This window comes from Phalacrocorax aristotelis, chromosome 5 (genome assembly GCF_949628215.1).
Source record: "Phalacrocorax aristotelis chromosome 5, bGulAri2.1, whole genome shotgun sequence".
NCBI classification, from domain to species: domain Eukaryota; kingdom Metazoa; phylum Chordata; class Aves; order Suliformes; family Phalacrocoracidae; genus Phalacrocorax; species Phalacrocorax aristotelis.
The window spans coordinates 11654044-11675852 of record NC_134280.1 but is presented as its reverse complement, the minus strand read 5'-3'; the positions used below and the strand labels follow the sequence as shown (position 1 = coordinate 11675852).

Below are 21809 nucleotides of genomic sequence, written 5' to 3'. Positions count from 1 at the left end.
CACCACTAGAAGAACAAAAGATCTATAAAATTTCTTATTTTATAGATTAAATTTCTAATTACTATTAAAACAATCTAAAATTACATATGCATCTCTGCAGAGAAAGCTAAAGATAATAAAAAAGCTGAGACATAGTAATATTCATAGTTTTATTGTATCCTTTTATAATACTGACTAGAACGCCAGATTTAATAATATTGGATGCAGGTATAAAAATAATCCAATCATTAAAAATTATATTTTGCGACTACAGTACTGTATAATTAGTGGAGGCTGAAAATATGATACAACTTTAAATAATACTGGTTTGGAAAATGTCCTCAGAACCCCAGCGACTTGGAAGCAAACATTCAGAGATACAGGGAAGGAAACAGGGCAATATCAAGAACATAAAGCAGGTTTACATTCAGGTTGATAAAAGAAGCACAAACAAATGCTAGAAATTTACCTTTTGGAATAGAGCTCATAAAAGGTGAGCTTTACTACTGCAATTCTGAAAGCTGCTCCAATGAACTATTATGATTTTACACATCCAGTTCGACCTTCTGTTAGGAAAAAGTCCTGTAGAATTTAGCAGGGCTTAAAACAAATGACTGAACTTAACAGAATTTCCTTTAAAAATGAAACTATTAAACATTTATTCTGTTGGGGTTTTTTCTTTAAAGTAAACCCATCCTAGCAGATTTTATGGGAGACCTTTTATGTCAATCGAATTCTATGGCATTGTTCAAAAGAAGTAATCAGTTTGTACTGTATTCCATAGGACTTTTCCATATAGGATTTTGCAGATCTGGGGGTTGCCTGCTGCTGTCATTAACCCAAGCAAGACTCCCATCCCTTCTAGAGTTTTACCAGCACAATGACCAGGGAACTTAACATTTACGTCCTACTTTTGAGGAACATCAGGCGCCCTCTCTAGGTTTTCCCTCAACAAGAATATTACACTCATGCAACACAAACCAGGCACAGAAAAGGTGTCATCCCATATATGACCTTACAGTACAGAAGCCACACTCACTTTAGATGTTTACTTCTACAAAAGAAGTAAGCATATTCCTTTTCTTTTATTATTTCTTACCCCTTTGTGGATTTCTGTCCTGCTTTTCAATTTCAGCAGTTCAAGGGAACGAAAAATTAAATACACATTGCAAAGCTCCCAAAATGTTACAAGCACACAGTGCATACCCCTTTCAAAACTGGGAGGGAGATCTTGCTTCGTTTCTGAAGGGACAAGTAAGAGTGAACTGAGGAGTAGTTCTTATCTGTGACTCAGAAAGCACAGCTATGTCCCTAGATGATCTTACAACAATAGAAAACATGTTGGCTGATCAGTAAAACAACTTCACAAAATTCACATTCATTCTCTTCTCAAGAAGATGTTTCAGGTCTTGAACCTGTTTTGTTCAACCTCGCATAATACAGGTCCTGCTGCAGTAATAAGTATACTTTTAAAAAATAAATACAACTTGGAAAGGCAGCAACAGTATCACAGAAATAGGCAGAACACAATGCCACGGGAAAGCATGTACTACGCACAGGTGACCCTGGTGGTGGAATAATTCAGGCCTAAAAAAAACTTCATTACAGTCCATGGGAGAGTTACCCCAGTCACTATAATGAATGCTGGAGTAAGTCCTTTGTGTGTAAAGAGGAAAGAACATTATTCAGCATAGGAAGAGCGTTTAAGTAAAATGCATCCGTTCTTGTCAGTTTAAGGAAGAAAACGAAAGATTAAACATCACTATAAGGGAATGAGAAGTCCAGCTGGATGTGGAACAGATAAGGTCATGGACCAGCATTAGAGACAAGCCCTGGGGAAGCACTTGGTGTGTCTGCAGCAATGTCCACACATTCCCTGCTGCTGCTCACTCATGTCCCGGCAAACAACCTTGAAAAGTATTGGCACAACTTCACAAAGACAAATACCTCTCTCTAACTGCTATTTATTGCTGGGTTTTAAAGCCTTTTACTACCACTCAGTGTGGAGGCAAATACCTTTTAGAAGGCTGGTCACAAGGGGTGATGAGGTGAATGACCGTGACAGTGGGACTCGGGAGAAATGCTGCAACAGCAAGGAGGTTCATTGCTGCTGTGTTACTTACTGCTTTAAATGCAGAGGGCAAAGAGCATCAAAATTCCTGTCCCATTTTTCCCTCAGTTACCCCAGTTCAGTGCTGTGAGGTTTCAAGAGTATGCAAAAGACCTCTGATTTTTCCAGTGCAGCTGGGAGGGCTGGCCAGGGCAAGCAGCAGTGCATGGCAGGGACACAGGAAGGTTGCGTGTATGAGCCTCCATTTTGAATGACACTTCAAATCTGCATTTTGCTGCCCTGTTCACTGGGGCTGCCTCTTCTAGGCTGGCTGCCGGGCGTATTTCAGTGGGTGTGGGGCTCTTGTCAGTGCAACTGGCAGAGCACCATAGCAGCAAACCTGTGCCTCCCACATCTTTTCCTGTCAAGCAACAAAATTATCATTTTTTCCAAGGCCCATCGGCCCTTGCTGACTGCTCCCCTAGCTTTCCACAGCAGCCAGGAGCAAAAGCAGATTTCTGTGTAGTATTGGTGTAGTTTTTCTTCCTTTCCCCACATCTGGCTGAACCACTTGCATCCTCCTTTTCAAGAAACATGCCCCTTCTATTTTATCCTCTCAGACATTAGAGAGCAATTCCCCTTGCAAAAACATCCAGTATGCTGAAAATTTCCAATCTAGAGTAGCTAAAAATAATCTAAACAAGCTGCATTTATTTAGACATCCTAGGGAGAGTTAGGTACTGAACAGAGAGGCATCCGCATTTGAAAATGGGCTTAAGGGCATGTGAAGACCCCCACTCACATCTGACAGGAGCAATAAACTCCACTCCACTTCCAGAGGGTGCTTAGTTTATTGCCGAGATGGAAGCAGACAGAGAGGATCCTGGTGGCAGCTTTAACAGAGTCAAGCTGCAGAGAAACAGGTCACAACCCTGCCATGGCCAGGCAAGCCCACTGCTGCTGGGATGTGTTAGTAAATAATTGCAGTGAAATAACCCATAAACTGTGGCAAAACACACTGCACTGCACCCCCACCCCGCCACCCTATTGGTGTTGGGAGCTGGTGTGGCTCCAAGATGGAAGCATCACAGGCACAGGGGGTGGCTGCGCTGGTGGAGACCCAGGAGCTGACTCACCCCAGGCTGCATCAGCCAGCTCCACAAAGGCTACCTGGATCACCACGCGGGAAGGCACCTGCACTCACCCTGGTGATGACACCTGCCTAAATCTTCTCCTACCTGCTGAGTGGAGCCTCCTAGGGCACCCAGAGAAGGTGCTGCGGGTCAGGAGAGACCCTTTTCCTCCTGTAGACTATGCATTGGCTTTGTGACTCCTTTCTTACCAAAGATAAAAGGAAGGTCAGGCTGCAAAGGATACATTCTCATAAGAAATTTCCCAATGTTTACCTGGTCTGGCAGAAAGAAAATTTCAGAGCAATGAAATTCTGGAAAAGGCCAAGTTTTGCAGTCCTCACTCGGGAAATCCTGCTGGGTTTACCGAGACCCTTTCATTCCAGATACAGTATTAAGAAGAATTTGAAGATTATTAAGAAGTGAAAATTAATTACTTGCAAACTTTTGTGTGATCTCAATTAGGAACAGTCCTATATCATTTCCACTCAAATCCCTAGCAATTTGCTGTGAGATACAGACCGGGAGTTTTGTTCATATAGTCCATGTTACTCTTTATATAGGATTGATCTGCAATTGTGAGTTGATATTTCTACTTTGTCCTTTCAACTTGGCATACAGAGGAACATTTCTCAGACTTTGAACTAACCAAGCAGTTAAACATATTTGCCTATAAGCACATGCCTAAACTCTTCCCTATCTGACGAAATGCTGGCGCATGGTTAAGTTTTACCATCATTGCTGGGACGCTCTTCCTTTTTGCTAAGCTGCTTTAGTAAATAGGGCAGCCCATTGCTCATCTCTACGTTTTGTATTTAGATTTAGCATGAATCCCAGCTTCCCCCTTTCTTTCGTTACACATACAAAACCCTCCTCCATACCACAGGAAAGGCAGTCCTTTCTGTCCTAGGCAGTCTCAAAAACAGCGGTAGCTCACCCACACAAAAACAACCCTGCCAATGTCCTCTCTGAAGGATCCCACAGCACAGCAGGGTCAAGCCCTTAGTTCACATCATCCAATGGATTCTGTGTAATTAAGATACTGGCTGCTAATGAAAGGGAAAAGAACATCATTCATGGACTGGAAACTGATCAGCATGGCAGGGAACAGAATAGTGTAACTAGAGTTTTCCCTAAATATAGCTCCTTAGGCAGTTGAGATAAGCTATGTACTACCACCTGCAAGGTTGATTGTGGATTGGACAGACATAAAGTTGCATGCATTGTCACCATAAGATCACGTAAGTGCAAAGCATGCTGCCCTAGGCATCCATAAAGTTCTGTATTTCTGCAAGCCCACACTGCTGTTTCTACATAGTAGATAAGGAGTGAGCCATAAAAAGACAACGCATTTGTATGCTGTAGCTGGTGCACCAAACTATGTGTTCTCAAGCACATTCGTGGTGCCTTTCTCGCCTTGCAGTTTTGAAAAATAGAAGTAAATATGAGCAGGGACCAGAAACTTCTTAGCCCACACAGCTGATGACTGCCTAGTGCTAGCTGCCTTTCCTCTGGGTAGCTGTTGCTCACTTTTGATAGGGAATACGACAGCCTTCAAAATGCTGGGAAAGGATCTGGACCTCACAGCATCTACAGGACACAAGTACTAATACCTGCTCCCTGATGGAGGGCTCCTCATCACCCCAGGTTTGCCTCTGGTGAGCAACTACACAACACATAAGCATCTGAACTGCCAATCTCACTTCGGGTTAGGCATTTTGGGGGCCTCATCCCATGGTCCCTAGTGCTTCAGTGAGCTGAGATACCTTATGAACTTACTTGTAGGCACTGTGTCTTCCAGAGCACTGCAGGGGAGAAGGATCCATATCTGGACCCTGTATCTGGTCAGGGTTTGGATGACGCAGGTTAACACTGCAGTAAAGATAAATGGTAAACATACTCCATTAATACGGTCTCTTTCAACGCCCAGCTCAGGTCGGATTACAATCCGTGAGCTTTCAGTCTGATCTTTGGTCAGGAATATAACAACTTACATTCTTCAGCTTTTGCGAGGTGAATAATATGAATTAACACACCTAGGAAGGAAACCTGGTGGCCTGAATCACTCGAAACTAGGATGGAAGAAAGCAAAACACTTCAACATAAGTGATCTTTGTGCCGCTAGGATTGAAAGCATCATGTTTTTCTCTCCCTTAAATGCAACTGACTGCAGTAAGCCTTATTTTCCAATGTACTGAAAGCCTTCACAGCTCCTACTGAAGTCAAGGTGGGCTGTGGAGGCTTGAAAACTATGTCCCACCTGCAGTGCCCAGAATTCATGTTCCACCTGCCCAACCAGGGCTATAGCATTATTGCTTCTTCCCAGGTTCCTTGTAAAGAGCGTGCTGAATTCCCAGCTCACAGTTTTCATCCCTGTGAGCAACTATTTAACATCATATTGCTGTTTCTACAGGCCTTTAAACCCCTGCAGGGAAACAGAGCCCAATAAGATCCTATAAGGAAGCACTATAATGACGTGTAGTGGCATCACTTCTGAACAATGCTGGTTGACAAAGCAACAAAATACTTGGACTCTTCTCTATATACAGGAAGTTTCCAAAGTGGCACATAGGATCAACTGTGTCTTTTTTTCAGTTAGAACTGCAGTGGTATGACTAACTTTCTGGTACTCCTTGGAGGCAATCAACCCATGAATTGGCCAACATCGCCAGGCACCACGCTTCAGCAAGGACCCAGCCATCTGGAGAATTTCTGCCAGTAAGAAGGTGAGGGCCAGAGGACCAGCCAGCTTCCCTGTCATGTACGAAGCAGAAAGCAATGAAGCAACGGACAAGGGAGTAGACAAAATTGCCCTACCAAAAGGAATTGCACAGTGAATCTTTGCATAAAGGTTGACTAAGAAGACAAGCACAGTGAATCTTTGCATAAAGGTTGACTAAGAAGACAAGCACAGTCAACAGTGAGCAAGATCTGTAAACAAAAGACTCCCTAGTGGTATTCAATGCAGAGTGCTGGGCACAGTTCATCTGCCTGTACTGATTCGTGCTTGCTATGTAGCGTAAAGAGTGAAGAAGCAGCACAGAACAAATCCAGAGTACATGTGTTAACTTCCATCTGGGTCTTTTAGTGACGTGCACCTTGAGCCATTCCCTCCTTCTCCTCCTTCTCTTTGCTGCTCAGCAAGTGTAACCATTCCTCAGGGCAGCAATGTTCGGCATGGAGTTCAAAGTCCTTCCTGTTAAATGGGAAGAGTAAGATTGATGTGGGCTGAACTGTCCAGGAGACAGATTGTACCTGGGGATCAAGGGCCACAAAACTGTGTCAATCTTCCACTCCCTGCTAAAAATAGTCTCTTCTTCTGGTTTCGTCACTGATGAAGGATGGATTGTATTGTCCGGGGTAGATGCATGAATGTCGAGATCCAGGCAAACCAGTGTAGGGAGGATAAAGTCCGTTTCTTTCCAGTTCAGGATTTCTCAGTCCAGTTGGCTGTATTAGCAAAAAAATCAAATAAAAAGGGTCTTAGTCTCACACTCAAATTCTCCTTCAGGCACAGCCTTACCACACTTCCCAAAAGTTATTTCAGTAGCTAGAAGGTACAATGTGATTGCAAATGATCTCTATAACCCAGAATGATTTTTACTGTGGGAGTTATGCACTGCCTGAAGGGGTTATTCTGGTGCAGTCTAGTTTCGACATCTTGCCAATTAGCAGACTTGAAGTTTACCTGACACCACCTAGTGCAGTCTAAGTGAACAGTTAATTTTTAATCCAAGAGAATAGTGCTGATGAGCTCAGGCATTGAAACAACTCTCACAAAAAGGATATTGTCACAGAGCAATCCTTAAAGGAAATGCTTCTAGAAAATCAAAGTTAGCCTCCTGCTTTGAGTATTACTTGGGAGCACTGCTCTTCCCATTAACCATAGCTACCTACTCTCCCAGCACAGGTACTTGATACAAAGTGATCTCACCTTCCTTTCTCATCCCTTCTCTTAAATATATCTCCTGGGGACACTTCGTTGAGGAAACTTGATGTCTAAGACCAAGACTGAACAATCCTTCCACCCAGCAAATAACATCAAGCCACCTGCTTTGATGTGTTACAGAGCAGATCCATGCAAAGCCCTCATCACCTACTCCTTGCTAAAAAGCTCCCCTTTCTAGTTGCCAGTATAATAAAAGTCCTAATAAATGTTTAGAAAATGCATTTTCATTTCCAAATCTCTCATTCTTATGGGAAGCAGGAGGGAGGATTATTTCCCTTCACACTGTGTGACCCAGTAAACTTGCTTGCTGGAAAACTTAAAATACAAGCCAGAAAAAAGGTATTGCTCGCTGCTCTCTGCTCTGGAAAGTAGGAGTCCAGAATGCATGATTTGTGTGAAATCCTGCAACCTTCACTGACGTTAATAACCCACGCACACCTGAAGTACACCTGGTATGTTGCTGTAGATTAGTGACAGATGATATACCAGATCACAACTCTGGATATAGACATTAGCAGATGGTACCAACCATGACAGCAGGTCTGGTGCTTGTGTCTTTCTCTGCCCTACAAAGCCATCATCAGTGATGGAGGAAGGGAGAAAACTACTCACAGAAATTCCTAGCAACCTGTTCAAAACATTCACCTCTCCTTGTCTACTTTAGGGCTTTTTAGGTATCTACCAAAACATTCCTAGACATTTCCCCAGCACTCTTCCTAATGACATTTCTTTGTGATATTCACCACATGTGTAATAGCTGGAGTCCATAGGACTACCAATGCCCTGCTGTCTATGGAAGCAATTTATTTGCTTTTTTATTTTGCAGGAAAGGGAGCTGTCCTTCCAAAATTAAAGGAACATGTCTTTGCTGTGTCAGGGACAAAGGGTTAATAACTAAGCTATGGATAGATACCGAATAATACACATCTGTCATCTGCAACAGGTTCTTGGTGCTTCCATTCTCTTGCATCTCGATGGTCTCTCTGCCCCACTCCTGTGCCCGGGGGTTCTTTGGATATTCAGCATATGGTGACATCTGGAAATCTCCACTCTTGAAAATTAGTTTACTTATGTCATTTTTATTCTTCCTGTTCATAAAAGAATGAAGGAAAGAGAAAATATACAACTTATCCTGCAATCTTGTATGCATTTCTGATGTGATCTCAGGAGATTTACATCATGTTATGAACTTTGACTAGAAACAAACATCACCTCAGAAGGGCTATAGTCCAATCTTCTGCTCTGAGGCAAAATAAATATGAGGTCAGATCATGCTACTCAGGGCACTATCTAGTGTGACTTGAATATCCAAGGATGGAGATGGCATAACCTCTCTGAGCAACCTGTTCCACTGCCTTACTGTCCTTTTGGTGAAAGAGTGTTTCCTTACATTCAGTTTGAACCTCTCCTGTTCCAACTAATGTCCATTGTCTCTTAAAAATATGTGTGTTCACCTAACTCAATGAAAAAGTCACAGAAAACCAGGAAGAAAGAAAAACATATGGGAGCACCCAGACTATTCAAGTGTCCAAGTGCTTAACTACAGCACTTCTAGGCACTATGTTAATTCCTAAGACATAAGACCTGCAAGCTGCCCATCTGAATGACACCATATGCCTGTACATGAGTACCATGCTGTATGGGTGGACTTTGGTGACACTTCCAGTTCAAATCAGATTACTCTCCAGGAAGTCACATAACCTGCCAAAGGCCAGGGGTCATGAGATCAGTCCATCCCCGCAGACGTCTGCATTCTGAGGTCTGGAGGTATACTGACCATCACACCTCCTGGCTGGGGCTTGCCGGCATCCCCTGGCTCAAAACACACCGGAACAAGTACATACCACTGTGCCAACCAAACCACTGCCTTGTCTATGTTGCTGATAAATCCAGCTGCTGACTTTAATCAGAGAGCTTTGAAATCCCAGATTTGGGGACTGGAATGGGGAGGGTGAGGGTGTTACTTGTTCATATATAAAACATGAAGCAGAGCTTCATCAGCAAGCACATCTTGCCTCTAGTCTGAGCCTACCTGCTGGCACAGGAACTACATGTGTACGTGTGCGTGCACCCGACAGGGAGGGACACACAGACCGCGAGCACATGCAGGACTTGTCCATAAAAGGAAATGAAAATAGCCTTAAATACACTCAAACACCACTTGAGCAATGGCTAGTAACCCCTCCTGTTGCCTAAACTTCTCCTTTCTACTTATCTTACATTTTTGGAGACTGTTCCCTGGCTGCCTTAGAGCTCTGAGTGGGAAGGACTCCTTTGCCTCTCCATCCTTAGAGGACATGATTACCAAGTGCATCCTTAAGAGACACTGAGTTGAATTTTTTTAGACTGGATGCTGGAAAAAAAAGTGCCCCGGCTCTAAAAGCTCTAAAGGGTAGCTCAACTACGGGTCATCGTCCCCCCAGGAGAGGACCTAGCTATGCTTTCCACTAGCCTGAAGACCATTGCCAAAAGGAATGTGGCGACCCAGGTGGAGCCCCCCCACAAACACGCAGCTGTCCAGGTCTCCAGCCACAGGGAGTGCCTGAGCCTGGCACTCATATCGGAGGGCAGCAGAGACAGCAGCTGTTTTCGGTGTGACCAGGTGAATGATCTGCACAGCCTGGTGGCAGAGCTGAAGGAGGAAGTGGAAAGGTTAAGACATATCAGGAAGTATGAGAAGGAGGTAGATTGGTGGAGCCACACCCTATCATCCCTGAGGCCAAAGCAGTGGATGGAAGCTCCACAAGAAGCAGAGGATCCCCTACCCTCTTGCCAACAAGCAGAAGGAGGAGACCTAAGAGACCAGGGGGGGAAAACTGGTTGGCTGGCTGAGCCCAGAGAGTGGTGGTGAATGGAGTCAAATCCAGCTGGCGGCCAGTCACAAGTGGTGTTCCCCAGGGCTCAGTGTTGGGGCCAGTCTTGTTTTATCAATGATCTGGATGAGGGGATTGAGTGCACCCTCAGTAAGTTTGCAGATGACACCAAGCTGGGTAGGAGTGTCGATCTCCTCAAGGGTATGAAGACTCTGCAGAGGGATCTGGACAGGCTGGATCAATGAACTGAGGTCAACTGTATGAGGTTTAGCAAGGCCAAGTGTCGGGTCCTGCACTTGCGTCACAACAACCAAATGCAAATCTACAGGGCTGGGGAAGAGTAGCTGGAGAGCTGCCTGGTGGAAAAGGACCTGGGGGTGCTCGTCGACAGCTGGCTGAACATGAGCCAGCAGTGTGCCCAGGTGGCCAAGAAGGCCAACAGCATCATGGCTTGTATCAGGAATAGTGTGGCCAGCAGGAGTAGGGAAGTGATCGTGCCCCTGTACTCGGCACTGGTGAGGCCACACCTTGAGTACTGTGCTCAGTTTTGGGCCCCTCACTAGAGGGAGGACATTGAGGTGCTGGAGCATGTCCAGAGAAGGGCAACAAAGCTGGGGAACAGTCTGAAGCACAGGTCTTATGAAGAGCGGCTGAGGCAACTGGGGATGTTTAGTCTGGAGAAGAGGAGGCCGAGGGGAGACCTTATTGCTGTCTAGAAAGGAGGCTGTAGCAAGGTGGGTGTTGGTCTCTTCTCCCGAGTTACCAGTCATAGGACCGAAAGAAATGGCCTCAAGTTGCATCAGGGGAAGTTTAGATTGGATATTAGGAAAAATGTAATTACTGAAAGAGTGGTCAGGCATTGGAACAGGCTGCCCGGAGAGGTGGTGGAGTCACCATTCCTGGAGGTGTTCAAAAAATATATAGACATGGCACTTCAGGGCACGGTTTAGGAGGCATGGGGGTGTTGAGCTGACGGTTGGACTTGATCTTAGCGGTCTTTTCCAACCTTAATGATTCTATGATTCTATGAAAAGAAAGCACAACATAATACTTCAGTATCTCTGATTACCCCACTTGCTTAGCTATCCTGTGTGTTCACCTATGTTTTAAGGTCCTTCAGGGTTCACATGTGGAGCACTAAGTGTGGTGTAACCCACTGAGAGGATGCCACGCGAGCCAGGGCCGGCAGTGGTACCTACCGGCAGCAGGTGACAATCAGTGCTATGCCCATGATAAGCAGAAGTCCCCCTCCTGCAGCCGCGATCACCACTGTGATGAGTTGATATGCTACAGATGGAAAAGACAGCGACTCACTTAGAAACAGCGATGTGGTTGTAAATACTAATGTAAACATATCTGCAGTCCTCACACAGAGGGATTAACTGTTTATTTTCCATTTTCCCTCACTCTGCAAGAAATATGGCCTTAAATATTCAAGTGAAATGGATAGAGTTGGGGATCTCCTGCTGAAGGAAAAACAAGCTTTTGTTTCCCTTTGGGATGAATTCCCTTCACTGACCGATCAGAATAATAGAAACAATATTGCACGGATTCATCTCTGAATATTTTCCTTCAAGAGTGCCTGCTGCATGTGCTATCATGACAGAGTATCCAGACAAAGGAGATCTCCTTTCCTTAGGAGATAACAGTAAGTCAACTTTGTCAAAGAAGGTCAACAAAATAATTTTCAACAGAAGATGAAGAAATAAAAAACACTGACAAAAGTAGCGTGTACCTACTGCATTTTAGACATAGTCATTTGCAATTACTTGTTTCAAATTTCCTATTTCTAATATTGTGGAAATCAAAAGAAACAAAACTCAATACTTACGGTTTCCACAGTTGAATCCACCTAAGCCAAAAGGGCAGCTGGTAACAGAAAACAGGGAGTTTCAGCGGCTTAATTGTGCTGACGGGTCCCCAGAGAAATATTAAGAAGGATGGTGGGGTAGGAGGAGGGCAGAACAGTCACCATACCTCACACAGGTCTCATTTTCCAGCTTGTATCCATCTTCACAGGCTAAAAACACAGAAGAGAGAAGGGCCATGAGCACCACATAGTGGTGCAGGGGAAGCATTTCCCACCGCTGCTTCCCACAGCAGCCTCACCCCAAATAACCTTGCGGAATCACAAGCCGGTCTGCACTGCTGGCGCAGCAGGAATGCGATGCACTCTGATGTGATGCAATATCTCCTCTGGTTCACGCAAAACACCGTGCACTTAAATTCACCTCCCACTGGCTTTGACGGGACCATTTCAGGGCTTCCCGGCAGAACTAGCCTACAGCCTGGCACAGGATGGGCAGCTGGTATCGTAATTCCCAGCAGACCCTCTCCTTGCCCAAACAGAAGCTCACTGCACTCTTGCATTGCTTCCCACAAAATAGCAGTGTAAAAAATCTGCAAGTGTGTCCAGTTTTTGTTTTGAAAGCTCATTTGAACAGTGTTACTTTAGCATTGATGCGTGTCATTCATTACTTTTAAATGTTAGTACTGCAACAAAATGTTACGCAAACAGAGTCAAGTTTAACCCAAAGTGAGATGCTAGGTTTTGCCTCATGAAAAAAATGTCATTTTTAAAAATTTATTTCAAATTTGGAGCTAAATCAAATTTTAAAATATCATATTTTTCTACAGAATAGAAATTAAACTTTTTACTGGGTTTAAATAACCTAGAAAACTGGTATGTACAAAATGTTGGTTAAAAACTGAAGCTATCACTTCAAAATAACGGCTGTGCTTAAATGACATCTACCTCATCACCTGAATTATCTGAGAAAATCATACTACCTGTCTGATGAACAGCGAAGGTGATGTGACATTGGACATACAATTATAAGCTTCAAAGTACTGATAAGATCACTGCTTTTCTCAGCAATAGTCCTACCAGAGCTCCTGCAGAACTGCTGCCTTCCGCAGATGCAGTGAAGATGGTCACTCAAAGACCTGAGCAGGAGCGACACAGATGGAGTCGCTTTGGGCAGAGGGACAAACCAGGGCCAGCATAGGCAACAGCCCCTGGGGATCTGTGAGACATCACCCAGGGGTCTGGGAAGCCCCTGCAGCACACTCCACAAGGAATAAAACTAGATTGTTAAGTGAAAACAAAAATGCTCATGGATTTTTTTCCCCACTCAAACACCATGTGCTTAAAAATGGTGGGGCAGCAGCTCTCAAGCCCTTTTCCCTCTGCACTGCTCTCTAAGAGTAGGGATAACCTGCAGCCGAAAGCTTGGGTGCTCTCTAACCCCAGCAAGCACGAGGAAATCCGTGGGGAGAGGAGGGGGCTGCCCAGCAGATGCCCCAGCTAAGCTGCAGCAAAGCCCTTGCCTCCTCTCTTCCTCTGCTGCTCCCAGCACACCAGATGCCTTTTCCCCTCTGGCATAGCCAGCAACTATATTTTCAGAAACACTTAGCACAGGAGGGGAGGAAGGAAGAAAAGAATGACATGCAACGTTGTCCATTAGGATGGGATGGCAATGTCATAGTAAACGAAGACAGAGCACTAGTTTTCTGGCTGGATTCAGAAGTTTATGGCTCTTCCAGCACCAATAACAAGTGATATTGATGCCAGCAGGGAGCAATGTGACTGTGACTTCCCCCTCATAACGCAGGTCACAGAACTTTCCTAAATTTAATTTCAGTTTCAGATAGTTGAACTGGAGCTACATTTTAGAGAACCATCCAAGATTGATTTTAATATTTTCAGTGATGGACAATCAACCACAACCCTGGGTCAGATGCTCATAAAGTTAATTTCCCCAGCCATTAAAAACATTCACCTTCTTTCTGGTCTGAATTACCCCAATGTCAAATTCCAGCTTTTGGATGTTTACTCGCTAGATTGGAAAAGGTTACACAATCACATTTCTCCTCACCATCAAATCACTCCTTTGCCTTTAATAAAGCCAAGTGCACTGAGATCTCTGAGCCTCCCTGGTTATTGCAGCTTTTCTCTAAATGCTCATGGGTTCTCCTTGACCCTTTTGAATTCTGGTTCCCAGAAACAGATGTCACAAACCCATGGATAACAAAACTTCCCCTCTTCTGCCCTCCTGTGCCCCCTTAAAGCACCCAGGGACCATATTAGCCTTACAAGCCAGAGCTGGGGCCCTCTTCTCTACCCACCGGGCCCCCTTTGCAGCTCTAAGGCTCTGCTTTCCAGGAGACACAACCCACAGCGTGCCTGGCATTCTGCTGTTGGATGTGTGGCCTTGCTTGTGGTAATACTGTTTGCCTATATACCATTTGTTAAGCATCTCATGTCACTCAGCACGCCATTTTCCCTGCAGGGTGTGTGGATGCAAATAAGTGATGTACTCACATCATTAATATTGCAGCTTTAGGCACAGATTTGCCATAGCAACTGGCACCAACAATGATGGGGGCACTGGTGTCCACAATAGCTGGTCTTGCATCCCTTTCTCTGCACTAGTCCTCCACTACCTCTTTCACTCCATTTATTCCCCCAGAGCTAGGGATGGAGAGGGTGAAGCTCTTTAGGTAGTCCCCCTGCTGCATCTCATAATGATGCATTTTGCACTGGATTTATTTTTCTCTCTCTAAAATGGTTTCTTTAAAGTCAAGGAAGAGACCAGAGGTAACTGGACAAGAGTTAAGAGCCTCAGTCAACAAACAGCCAGGGCAAGGGTAGTAAATCCCAAAGGATCCTTGGCTGGCTTATTCATAACACCAAGGCAAAAACATTATGGAGCAAATGTTCTACCAAAGCGAGCCACAAGATCAGGCAATAACAAAATTTGCAGTGAACAGGAGGGAGGTGTCACCTCCACAGCTTGCTGGAGTTGCCTTCTCTAATGAGCGCAGCAGCCCTGTGTACCCCACCCCCAGCCTGCCGCTTGCGTGCTGGGAAGGCCTGGAGGAGCCTGCAGGCAGATGCTGGAGCCCAGCCTAATTTCATTCCCTCAGCCCTAACCCAATAAGCTGTGTAGGACACATGCACCTCAAGCGGTCCCATAGCTGGAGCTGTGCCTTGGGCAGGACTGGCCCTGGGAACCCACATGCACACTGTGCTCAGCCAGGAGGCTATAGGGGCAGTAAAGAGGAAAAGCAAGACACTGAACATGCATCTCTCTGTCTTACTTAAAAGCTCGGTGCTTGTGCCTTTTCCTCTCCTCACCCTGCCTTTTCCTGCCACTTTGCTTTCTCCTCTGGCATCTTTCCTGCTCCTTTGAACATGTTCCCAAGAGAGCTCCTGCTGTCACATTCACTCAGCAAGCTTTCAAACATGAGCAGGGAACAGAGGAAAGGCTTAAGTGTCAGGGGCCAACCAAAGCTACTGAGTTGTGCTTTTCTACTCAGGATTCCTCTGCCTTTGCCTTCCCAAAACAGACTCAGGGGTCTCTTTGGAAACCTGTTTTGCTGCTCCTTGCTTCACTCTAGAAACACTCTGTACTATTAAAAATAGCATGCCCTTGAAAAGCTGGCACACTGGGTTTGTCACCCTGTTTCTAAAACAGCCCTGAAGATACCAGGAAGGTTGAAAACCAGCAATGACCCAGAGATGACCAAACTGCACACTGAGAGGTACCACAGCCAACATCTCAAAGCTTCTGTGGCTCAGAGACCCAACCCTTCCTTGGTCCAGGGTATGCTTTTTCAAGCATGCCCCAGGGGACAGATACCACAAGGCAGGACAGAACAATCCCTGGGGGTTGGGGCGGCCGATACCCTGAGCCCCAACGGCTCTCACAGCCGCACTTGCCTTCCCACAGGGCAGACCGGACAGGGCAGCACAATAGCTGTTTCCCTCTTTGCAAATACCATAACTGGAGTTACTGCACCACATTTTCATGACCCACAATGAGAGTCAGATGCTCAGGAGACTTCGGTTCCTGTTTAGTCACTCAGAGGGCAGAGTTTTTAAAAAGCCTGGCACATTGTATGCTATATTTAACAGAAAATAGCCCTAAATATCAAATGAGGACCATAGCTTGGCTTTTGAAAAAGCCTTTAAAAATCCCAACCACTTGGCTTACCCAGATGGGAACAAAGTGATGCTAAAAATCTGGTACTTTGCTGGTGCATGGCACCATGCAGTTGGTGCTACCCTCACACCACTGCACCACAGCCTAAATTCTGCATCAATCCTGTCCCTCAGACACTCTCAGACTGATCAGTGTTTCCTACTGACAGCAGCGAGCTGAAGGTGGAATTGAAGCCTCACTGTGTGCAGGTAGGGTTTTGTATATTTTGCACAGCAAACATGACTTGTAAGTAGAGAGTAACCACATGTGCAAGATGTTAGATTCCTTAGCCCTCTGCAAGCATCACATCTGAGTGCCTCACAGCCTTTCAGGTTATTTATCTTCACAACACTGCTTGGCAAGAGACTTGGACAAGAAAAATGGAAGAACTCGCCCCGGGCTCCCCACTGCCAATGATGGAGCAAGAATTGGGCAAAAGCCTCCCAGGTTTCAGCTCAGCTCCCCACTCACTAGATAAATCCCTCTCTGCCTCTCAAGGGTTGGTGGAAATGGTCAGTATTTCCTAATAGAAATCCTTCCCCCAGCATACAAGATGAAGGGAGGGAAGGAAAACACACAGGAGAAAGGTTTTTCCTGGAGCCACAGAGCAGAGGAGAGGCAGGACCATGACACAAGACGCCCATCTCAGAGATGTCCATCCCGGAGCCTGCAGCACATGAGTTATTTCCAGGCACATTTTTCTCACTCTTTGATCAGATTTGGAATCAACAAAGCATCTCCTCCTATTTCAGCAGCAACCGAGCAGACGCTGCCAGAAGCAATAGATAACCACTACTGCAATTCTTATCGATATGTCATCAGAAAACTGCATTTCTTAAGAAGCCCTACAACAGCCACTGGAACTAAGTAATGGACACCCTGATCCTACAGAAGTCATTTTGACCACTGGCATGCAGACAAAGACCTTGTTTAAAATGTAGCAAAACCAGATTTCATGATCTGAGGTGTAGCTAAAAGTAATAAAACCCGTAAGCTTATAATTTCTATTACAAACCCCCCTGAAAAATAAATTAATAATAATTTTCAGATACTTATTTTTAAAATAGTGATGATGTATTAATACATGCTTGTGAGTTTAAAGCACTTTTCCTGAGTTCACTGAGAGTTCAGACAAAATCAAAACAGGCAGAGGCACACGTCATCTCTGCTCTGTGCCACTGAGCTGGAGCCCAAAGCAGTCAGGCCCCTTTCTCCCTCTTCTTGATCACTGTGACTCACAGCATGCTCCAGAAAGAGATAATATTATTCCTAGAGAGCGACTGTATCTTCAGCGTCTGCTGAAAAGTCCCCTAACTAGATAAACGAAACTTGAGCTGCTAAAATTGATTCATAATATTGAGCTTCTTGCATGTACAGTGACACACAGACACGCACTCATTTCCACCGGAACAAAAAGTTTAAGCAAAATTCAGGCAAAATACACCACATAAAGAGGAATACCTCTGCAGGAGTGGTCCATCTTGTTGTATTTGAAGTACCCACTTTTGCACTGGCAGAGCGCGACTCCATCAAAGTCAGTGCATTCAGAAGTTTCCTTGTCGCATTCAGGGTCTTTCTGCTTGCACAAGCTGCCAACTGTCAGGAAGAAGCGGACAACATCAGTGCAGCTCTCTCTGAGCCCAATGTTATGCATGTTTACTTTCCCCTGGCATCACATTCAGCTCATGTGCTGCTTTAATCTTTTTTTCTTTTTTTTTTTTAATAATATTTGTTCCATTAGGACACAGTCAACATTACACTGTGTCACCATTTCTTGTGTATCTATTGTCATTTGTACAGGCAAATAGAGGGGGCGAACAATAAATGTTTCAGCTCAGAGGCAGGAGGAGAAATGAAAAAGAAAAATTTGGTTTGGCTCAAGCTGAAACACATTCACCCCCTGAGACAGTTCAACAAATCAATTTTTACATTTATATCAAGCAAAACATTTTACTTAGCCCAAAACAACTTTTTTCCATTTCAATAGTAAGCGCTGGATTTTTTCATTTTTCAAACAAAGAATTTGTCCTTTCATTTACATTACTTCGACGCAGTGTTTTACTTTGGAAAGTCAGATTTGTTACAGTGAGCATTCAGCAAAACTATGGGTAAATGAAGGAAATTGTGTTACCGAATTTACATTTTTTACTGGGAGGTCAGACTAATGGAGTGAACAAATAAAAAATATTCATGAAAATATGATTTTGTGGACAACGTGTCACTCATTTGGCACTCACCTCACCTTTTATAAACCTCTCCCTGCTAGATCCGTCATCTTTTTTTTTTTGTTCTGACATCTTCTTTTTTAAGTACTTGCACAAGAACATAATTTGTTTCTTATTCTGCTTATTTCAGGTTAGAAGTAGACTTCACCAGAAGCATTTTATCAGAGGTAACGGCTAGATATAATCTGAGTAGGTCTACCAAAATACTCAATTCAATCCATGGTGGAGTGCGGCTTTAAAATACAGCACGTTAAAACAAAAGCACATGTTAAATGTCTTGTCTTTGTGTTTACTTTCCCAAAATGATCCGAGGGGTTTCACTACATCCAGGCTAAGCACTGCCACCGTTCATCCTCAAAGCCAGACCTCGAAGCCTCAAACCCCTAAGTCACAGAGCTCCACATGCAGAAGTTTCCTTGCAGGAGCCCGTCTTTCAAGCGTGCTCACTCCCTGCGTCCTGCTGGTACCTCTCACAGCTAAATCTCCTCTATGGTTCCTTCAGAAAGTGAGGACCAGGAGGTGCAGGGCACAGGGCCGCCATCACTGATAGGGTCCACCTGGAGAAGGTCCTGCACAACACTGATGTGCTTCTCCAGGTGTCTCTGTGCCACACCTGTGTTCCCATTTGGCAGGTAGAGGCTTTGGTACAAAACTTAATTGTGAACCATTTTTACACCCTGCAACACTGAAACTGGCCAGGCAGGAGAGCGCAGCTCCCCACAGCCTCCAGTGGCTCTAATCAGCTTCACTGGGGGGTTTTGTCTCCTGCTGTCATGCTGTTTCCCTGGCTCCCAGCCACGCGGGTAGAATTAGGACTTATAGGGTTTTGATCTGGCGGGGCCTGGTGTCACATCCCGGAGATGAAAGGCTGCCCTACAGCGCCTCTAATCTTGTGCTGCGTGATGTTTTCACAGAGAGGCAGGTTTCTCACACATGTGGTGAAGATAAGGTTTGATATCTACATCCCTTTTGTACTGCAAGGCTCTTAAGATGACTCCCATTTAAATAAGATAAAAAAGATTCAGAGGAGTTTTTCCAAATGCCAAAATCTTTCTCCCCGTTATAAAAGAAGCCAAATAAAACATCCCTTTCCCCTCCCGTCATGGTCCCTCCAGATGCTGTTTACCTTTGTGGAGTGGTTTCAGGCTGGAGATGAACTGGCAGGCTTCAGTGGAGGATTTGCAAGCTCCAATGTAGCTTTTTACGCTGCTGACAACGTCATAGAAAGTCACATTGGATGCTAAAGAGAACGTGGATTGCACTGAAACATGCACAACATTTGCCTCCCTAACAGAAAACAAAACAAAACAGCCCTGAGTACCATGGGTCATTCTGATGTCATCGTTAGCACCTTATGCACAGGACTGTTATTAATGCACTTTATACATAAGACTCCTATTAATGCAAGTGATGCTTATCACAGACACAACATTGAATACATAGTGAAACCACCATGCATTGCAACACACCTTAAAAACAGGACAAACTTACACACAGAAAGGCGAATTTGGGGCTGGAGGGAGTGCTGGTAGCTCACTTTGAAACCAGCCATAAATCCCTCCAGGGCAGCTCAGAAGCCTGTCCCCATGCCACTCAGGCCAGGAGCAGGATACTGGGAGAGCTGGGCAAGGTGCTCAAGCGCTCGCCATGCCCTGTACTACCACTGGGCTGGATTGCATCAAGCCCAGCGCTGACTCAAAATGGAGAACACAGATCTCAAGTTGAACATCCGGAATGCTTGAGTTTCTCATTCTTCCCCTGGTAGCCTTAGCCTTACCTGGTTGCTTTGACTGTGGAGTGGCAGTACCCCGGCAAGCCTGACAGCGATGCGTTGAGCTGCAGGGAAAGAGAGAGCAGCTGTTAGTGCTTCGGAGAATGATGGAGGGAGGCAGCCTGGTGGGAGGCAGCATGGGACGGCCCTCCTGGGTCACCAACACCGTCCCCTGTGAACTCCAGAGCTGCCTGCTGAAGCCAAGGGGGTTCTGAGCATCCCAGCAGTTCCTCTGCTCGATAAGAAAGATGTACCATCCTGTCATCAGCAAGGGATGGCCAAAGTCACCATTGTGCAGCCGTGGACAGGAACAAAGACCTGGGGATTTTGACATGAACATCTGCCTGGGAGCCCACTGTGCAGTGACCACAAAGACTGAGGAGAAGCCAGGAGCCAGAAGCCAGCAGGGAGAACCCCACGTGAGGCTGAGCTCAAGGGGGCGCCCTTGGAGACTGCACATCTTCCAAGAAGCCTCCCTGTCCCCAGATCCCTGTGGTTGTTTGTGTTCACTCCCCAGCACAAGCCAAGCAGGCAGCATCAAGGCGACTCACCCTGGCTCCCCTCTTCCTTTGGCATCTCCAAATCACTCACTCCAAAAAGAATTGGGATGAACTGCAGCCAGCCCAGGAACTGCTAACAGGATGAACTCATTCATGCAATGATCTGGCTAAAAAACGCACAGAGATGTACCTATCCCCAGCCCAGGGGTCTTCTTGGAACAACTGATGGCACAGCATATGGGGAAGTCACCAGCTCACCCAGCGCTTGCTCTCAACTGACTGAGGGCCACATGGTTGCAATAGCATGGCTGAGAAACTCTACCAAGAGGAAGATATGTTTGGGTGGGTGCTGCTGCTGTGCTTCATCCCATGGGATTTAGCTTAAAGCAGGGTGGCACCAGCTGCAGTTCAACACACCTGTGAGATTTACTAATGAACGACGAAGCCCAGAGTTACTGTTTTAATGTTTAACCTTGAAGGAGCACTAATGCCCTTTTGAAGAACACCAATGCTCTTCTGAGGTCTGGAAAAGTCAATGCAGCCAGAAGACGCTAGGAAAGGATGGAGGCTAGAGAAGCTACATCACTTCACGAAAGGGCTTCAGAATTTTCTGGGCAGATATGCTGTCTTAAGCCAGATCTCTCTGCTGCTGTCTTGACAGCCTGGGCAGGGCAGGGGAGAGAAGCATGCCAGGATTTAAAAGCATACATCTCACCAGTCCTACTTACACCAGACCAGGATGGTTCAGTGATTAAAAAGGCTAAATACATGCTACAGTCTCTCGGCTTCCCGTGACAACTGTAAAAGGAGCAAAGGGGACCTCTCCCATCAGTACTGCCGAAGTCCCGACAATGACACTCACCATTGCCAGGATTTCACCCTCGACGTGGAGGAGTTCTGCGTACTTCCCACGGGTTATATTAAATTTCAGGGGGACCTGGCCAATAAATATTCTTACTAAAAAGGAGAATAAGACAAGTTAGTCAGAACACATGTCTTCGTGCCATGTGTATGTGCGGTTTCATCTGTTATACGTGTGAGACTGCGTGGAAAACCCCTTCATGCAGTGGATGGAAAACTCACGTCAGAAAGTCACTGTCCCAGTAAAGCAAAGTCCAGCCCTGGGATTTTTCCCAAGGGTTGCTGCAGTTCCCACAGCCCCAGGCAAATTCCAGAGCTCAGTGCTGCTGAACTGCCAGCATTTCACTGCAGCGTTCATACATTTCATATAGAAACGCAGATTAATTTAAAAGGACCCCTGAACACAGAGAGAGCTGGGTAAGTTTAGTAACAAGACAGTTTCAGGTACCAAAGCTATTTATAATAATTTGGGGTAAATGTGTCAAATCTCTTACCCCTCTCTGCAATGGAAGGAAGGCATATCACCATGTCAAAATAAAGCACT

At 45.3% G+C, this 21809-nt stretch overlaps 1 protein-coding gene across 5 annotated transcripts in view; it reads right to left on the bottom strand.

The window, feature by feature from the left end:
- Nucleotides 1–135: 135 nt before the first annotated feature.
- HEG1 (heart development protein with EGF like domains 1) overlaps nucleotides 136–21809 on the bottom strand; it is a 60181-nt gene continuing 38507 nt past the window's right edge. For 4 of the 5 annotated variants that reach the window (XM_075092995.1, XM_075092992.1, XM_075092993.1 and 1 more), the window contains exons 15-23: nucleotides 21267–21361; nucleotides 19911–19969; nucleotides 19260–19420; nucleotides 17370–17504; nucleotides 11899–11941; nucleotides 11753–11790; nucleotides 11121–11208; nucleotides 8022–8196; nucleotides 136–6609 (exon numbers count right to left, since the gene is read on the bottom strand). In XM_075092995.1, coding sequence (XP_074949096.1) covers nucleotides 6460–6609; nucleotides 8022–8196; nucleotides 11121–11208; nucleotides 11753–11790; nucleotides 11899–11941; nucleotides 17370–17504; nucleotides 19260–19420; nucleotides 19911–19969; nucleotides 21267–21361 — 944 coding nt within the window. In that variant the 3' untranslated portion in view covers nucleotides 136–6459. Of the gene's footprint in view, nucleotides 6610–8021; nucleotides 8197–11116; nucleotides 11209–11752; nucleotides 11791–11898; nucleotides 11942–17369; nucleotides 17505–19259; nucleotides 19421–19910; nucleotides 19970–21266; nucleotides 21362–21809 lie in introns of those variants that run through there. The other variant, XM_075092996.1, reaches the window with a different exon arrangement.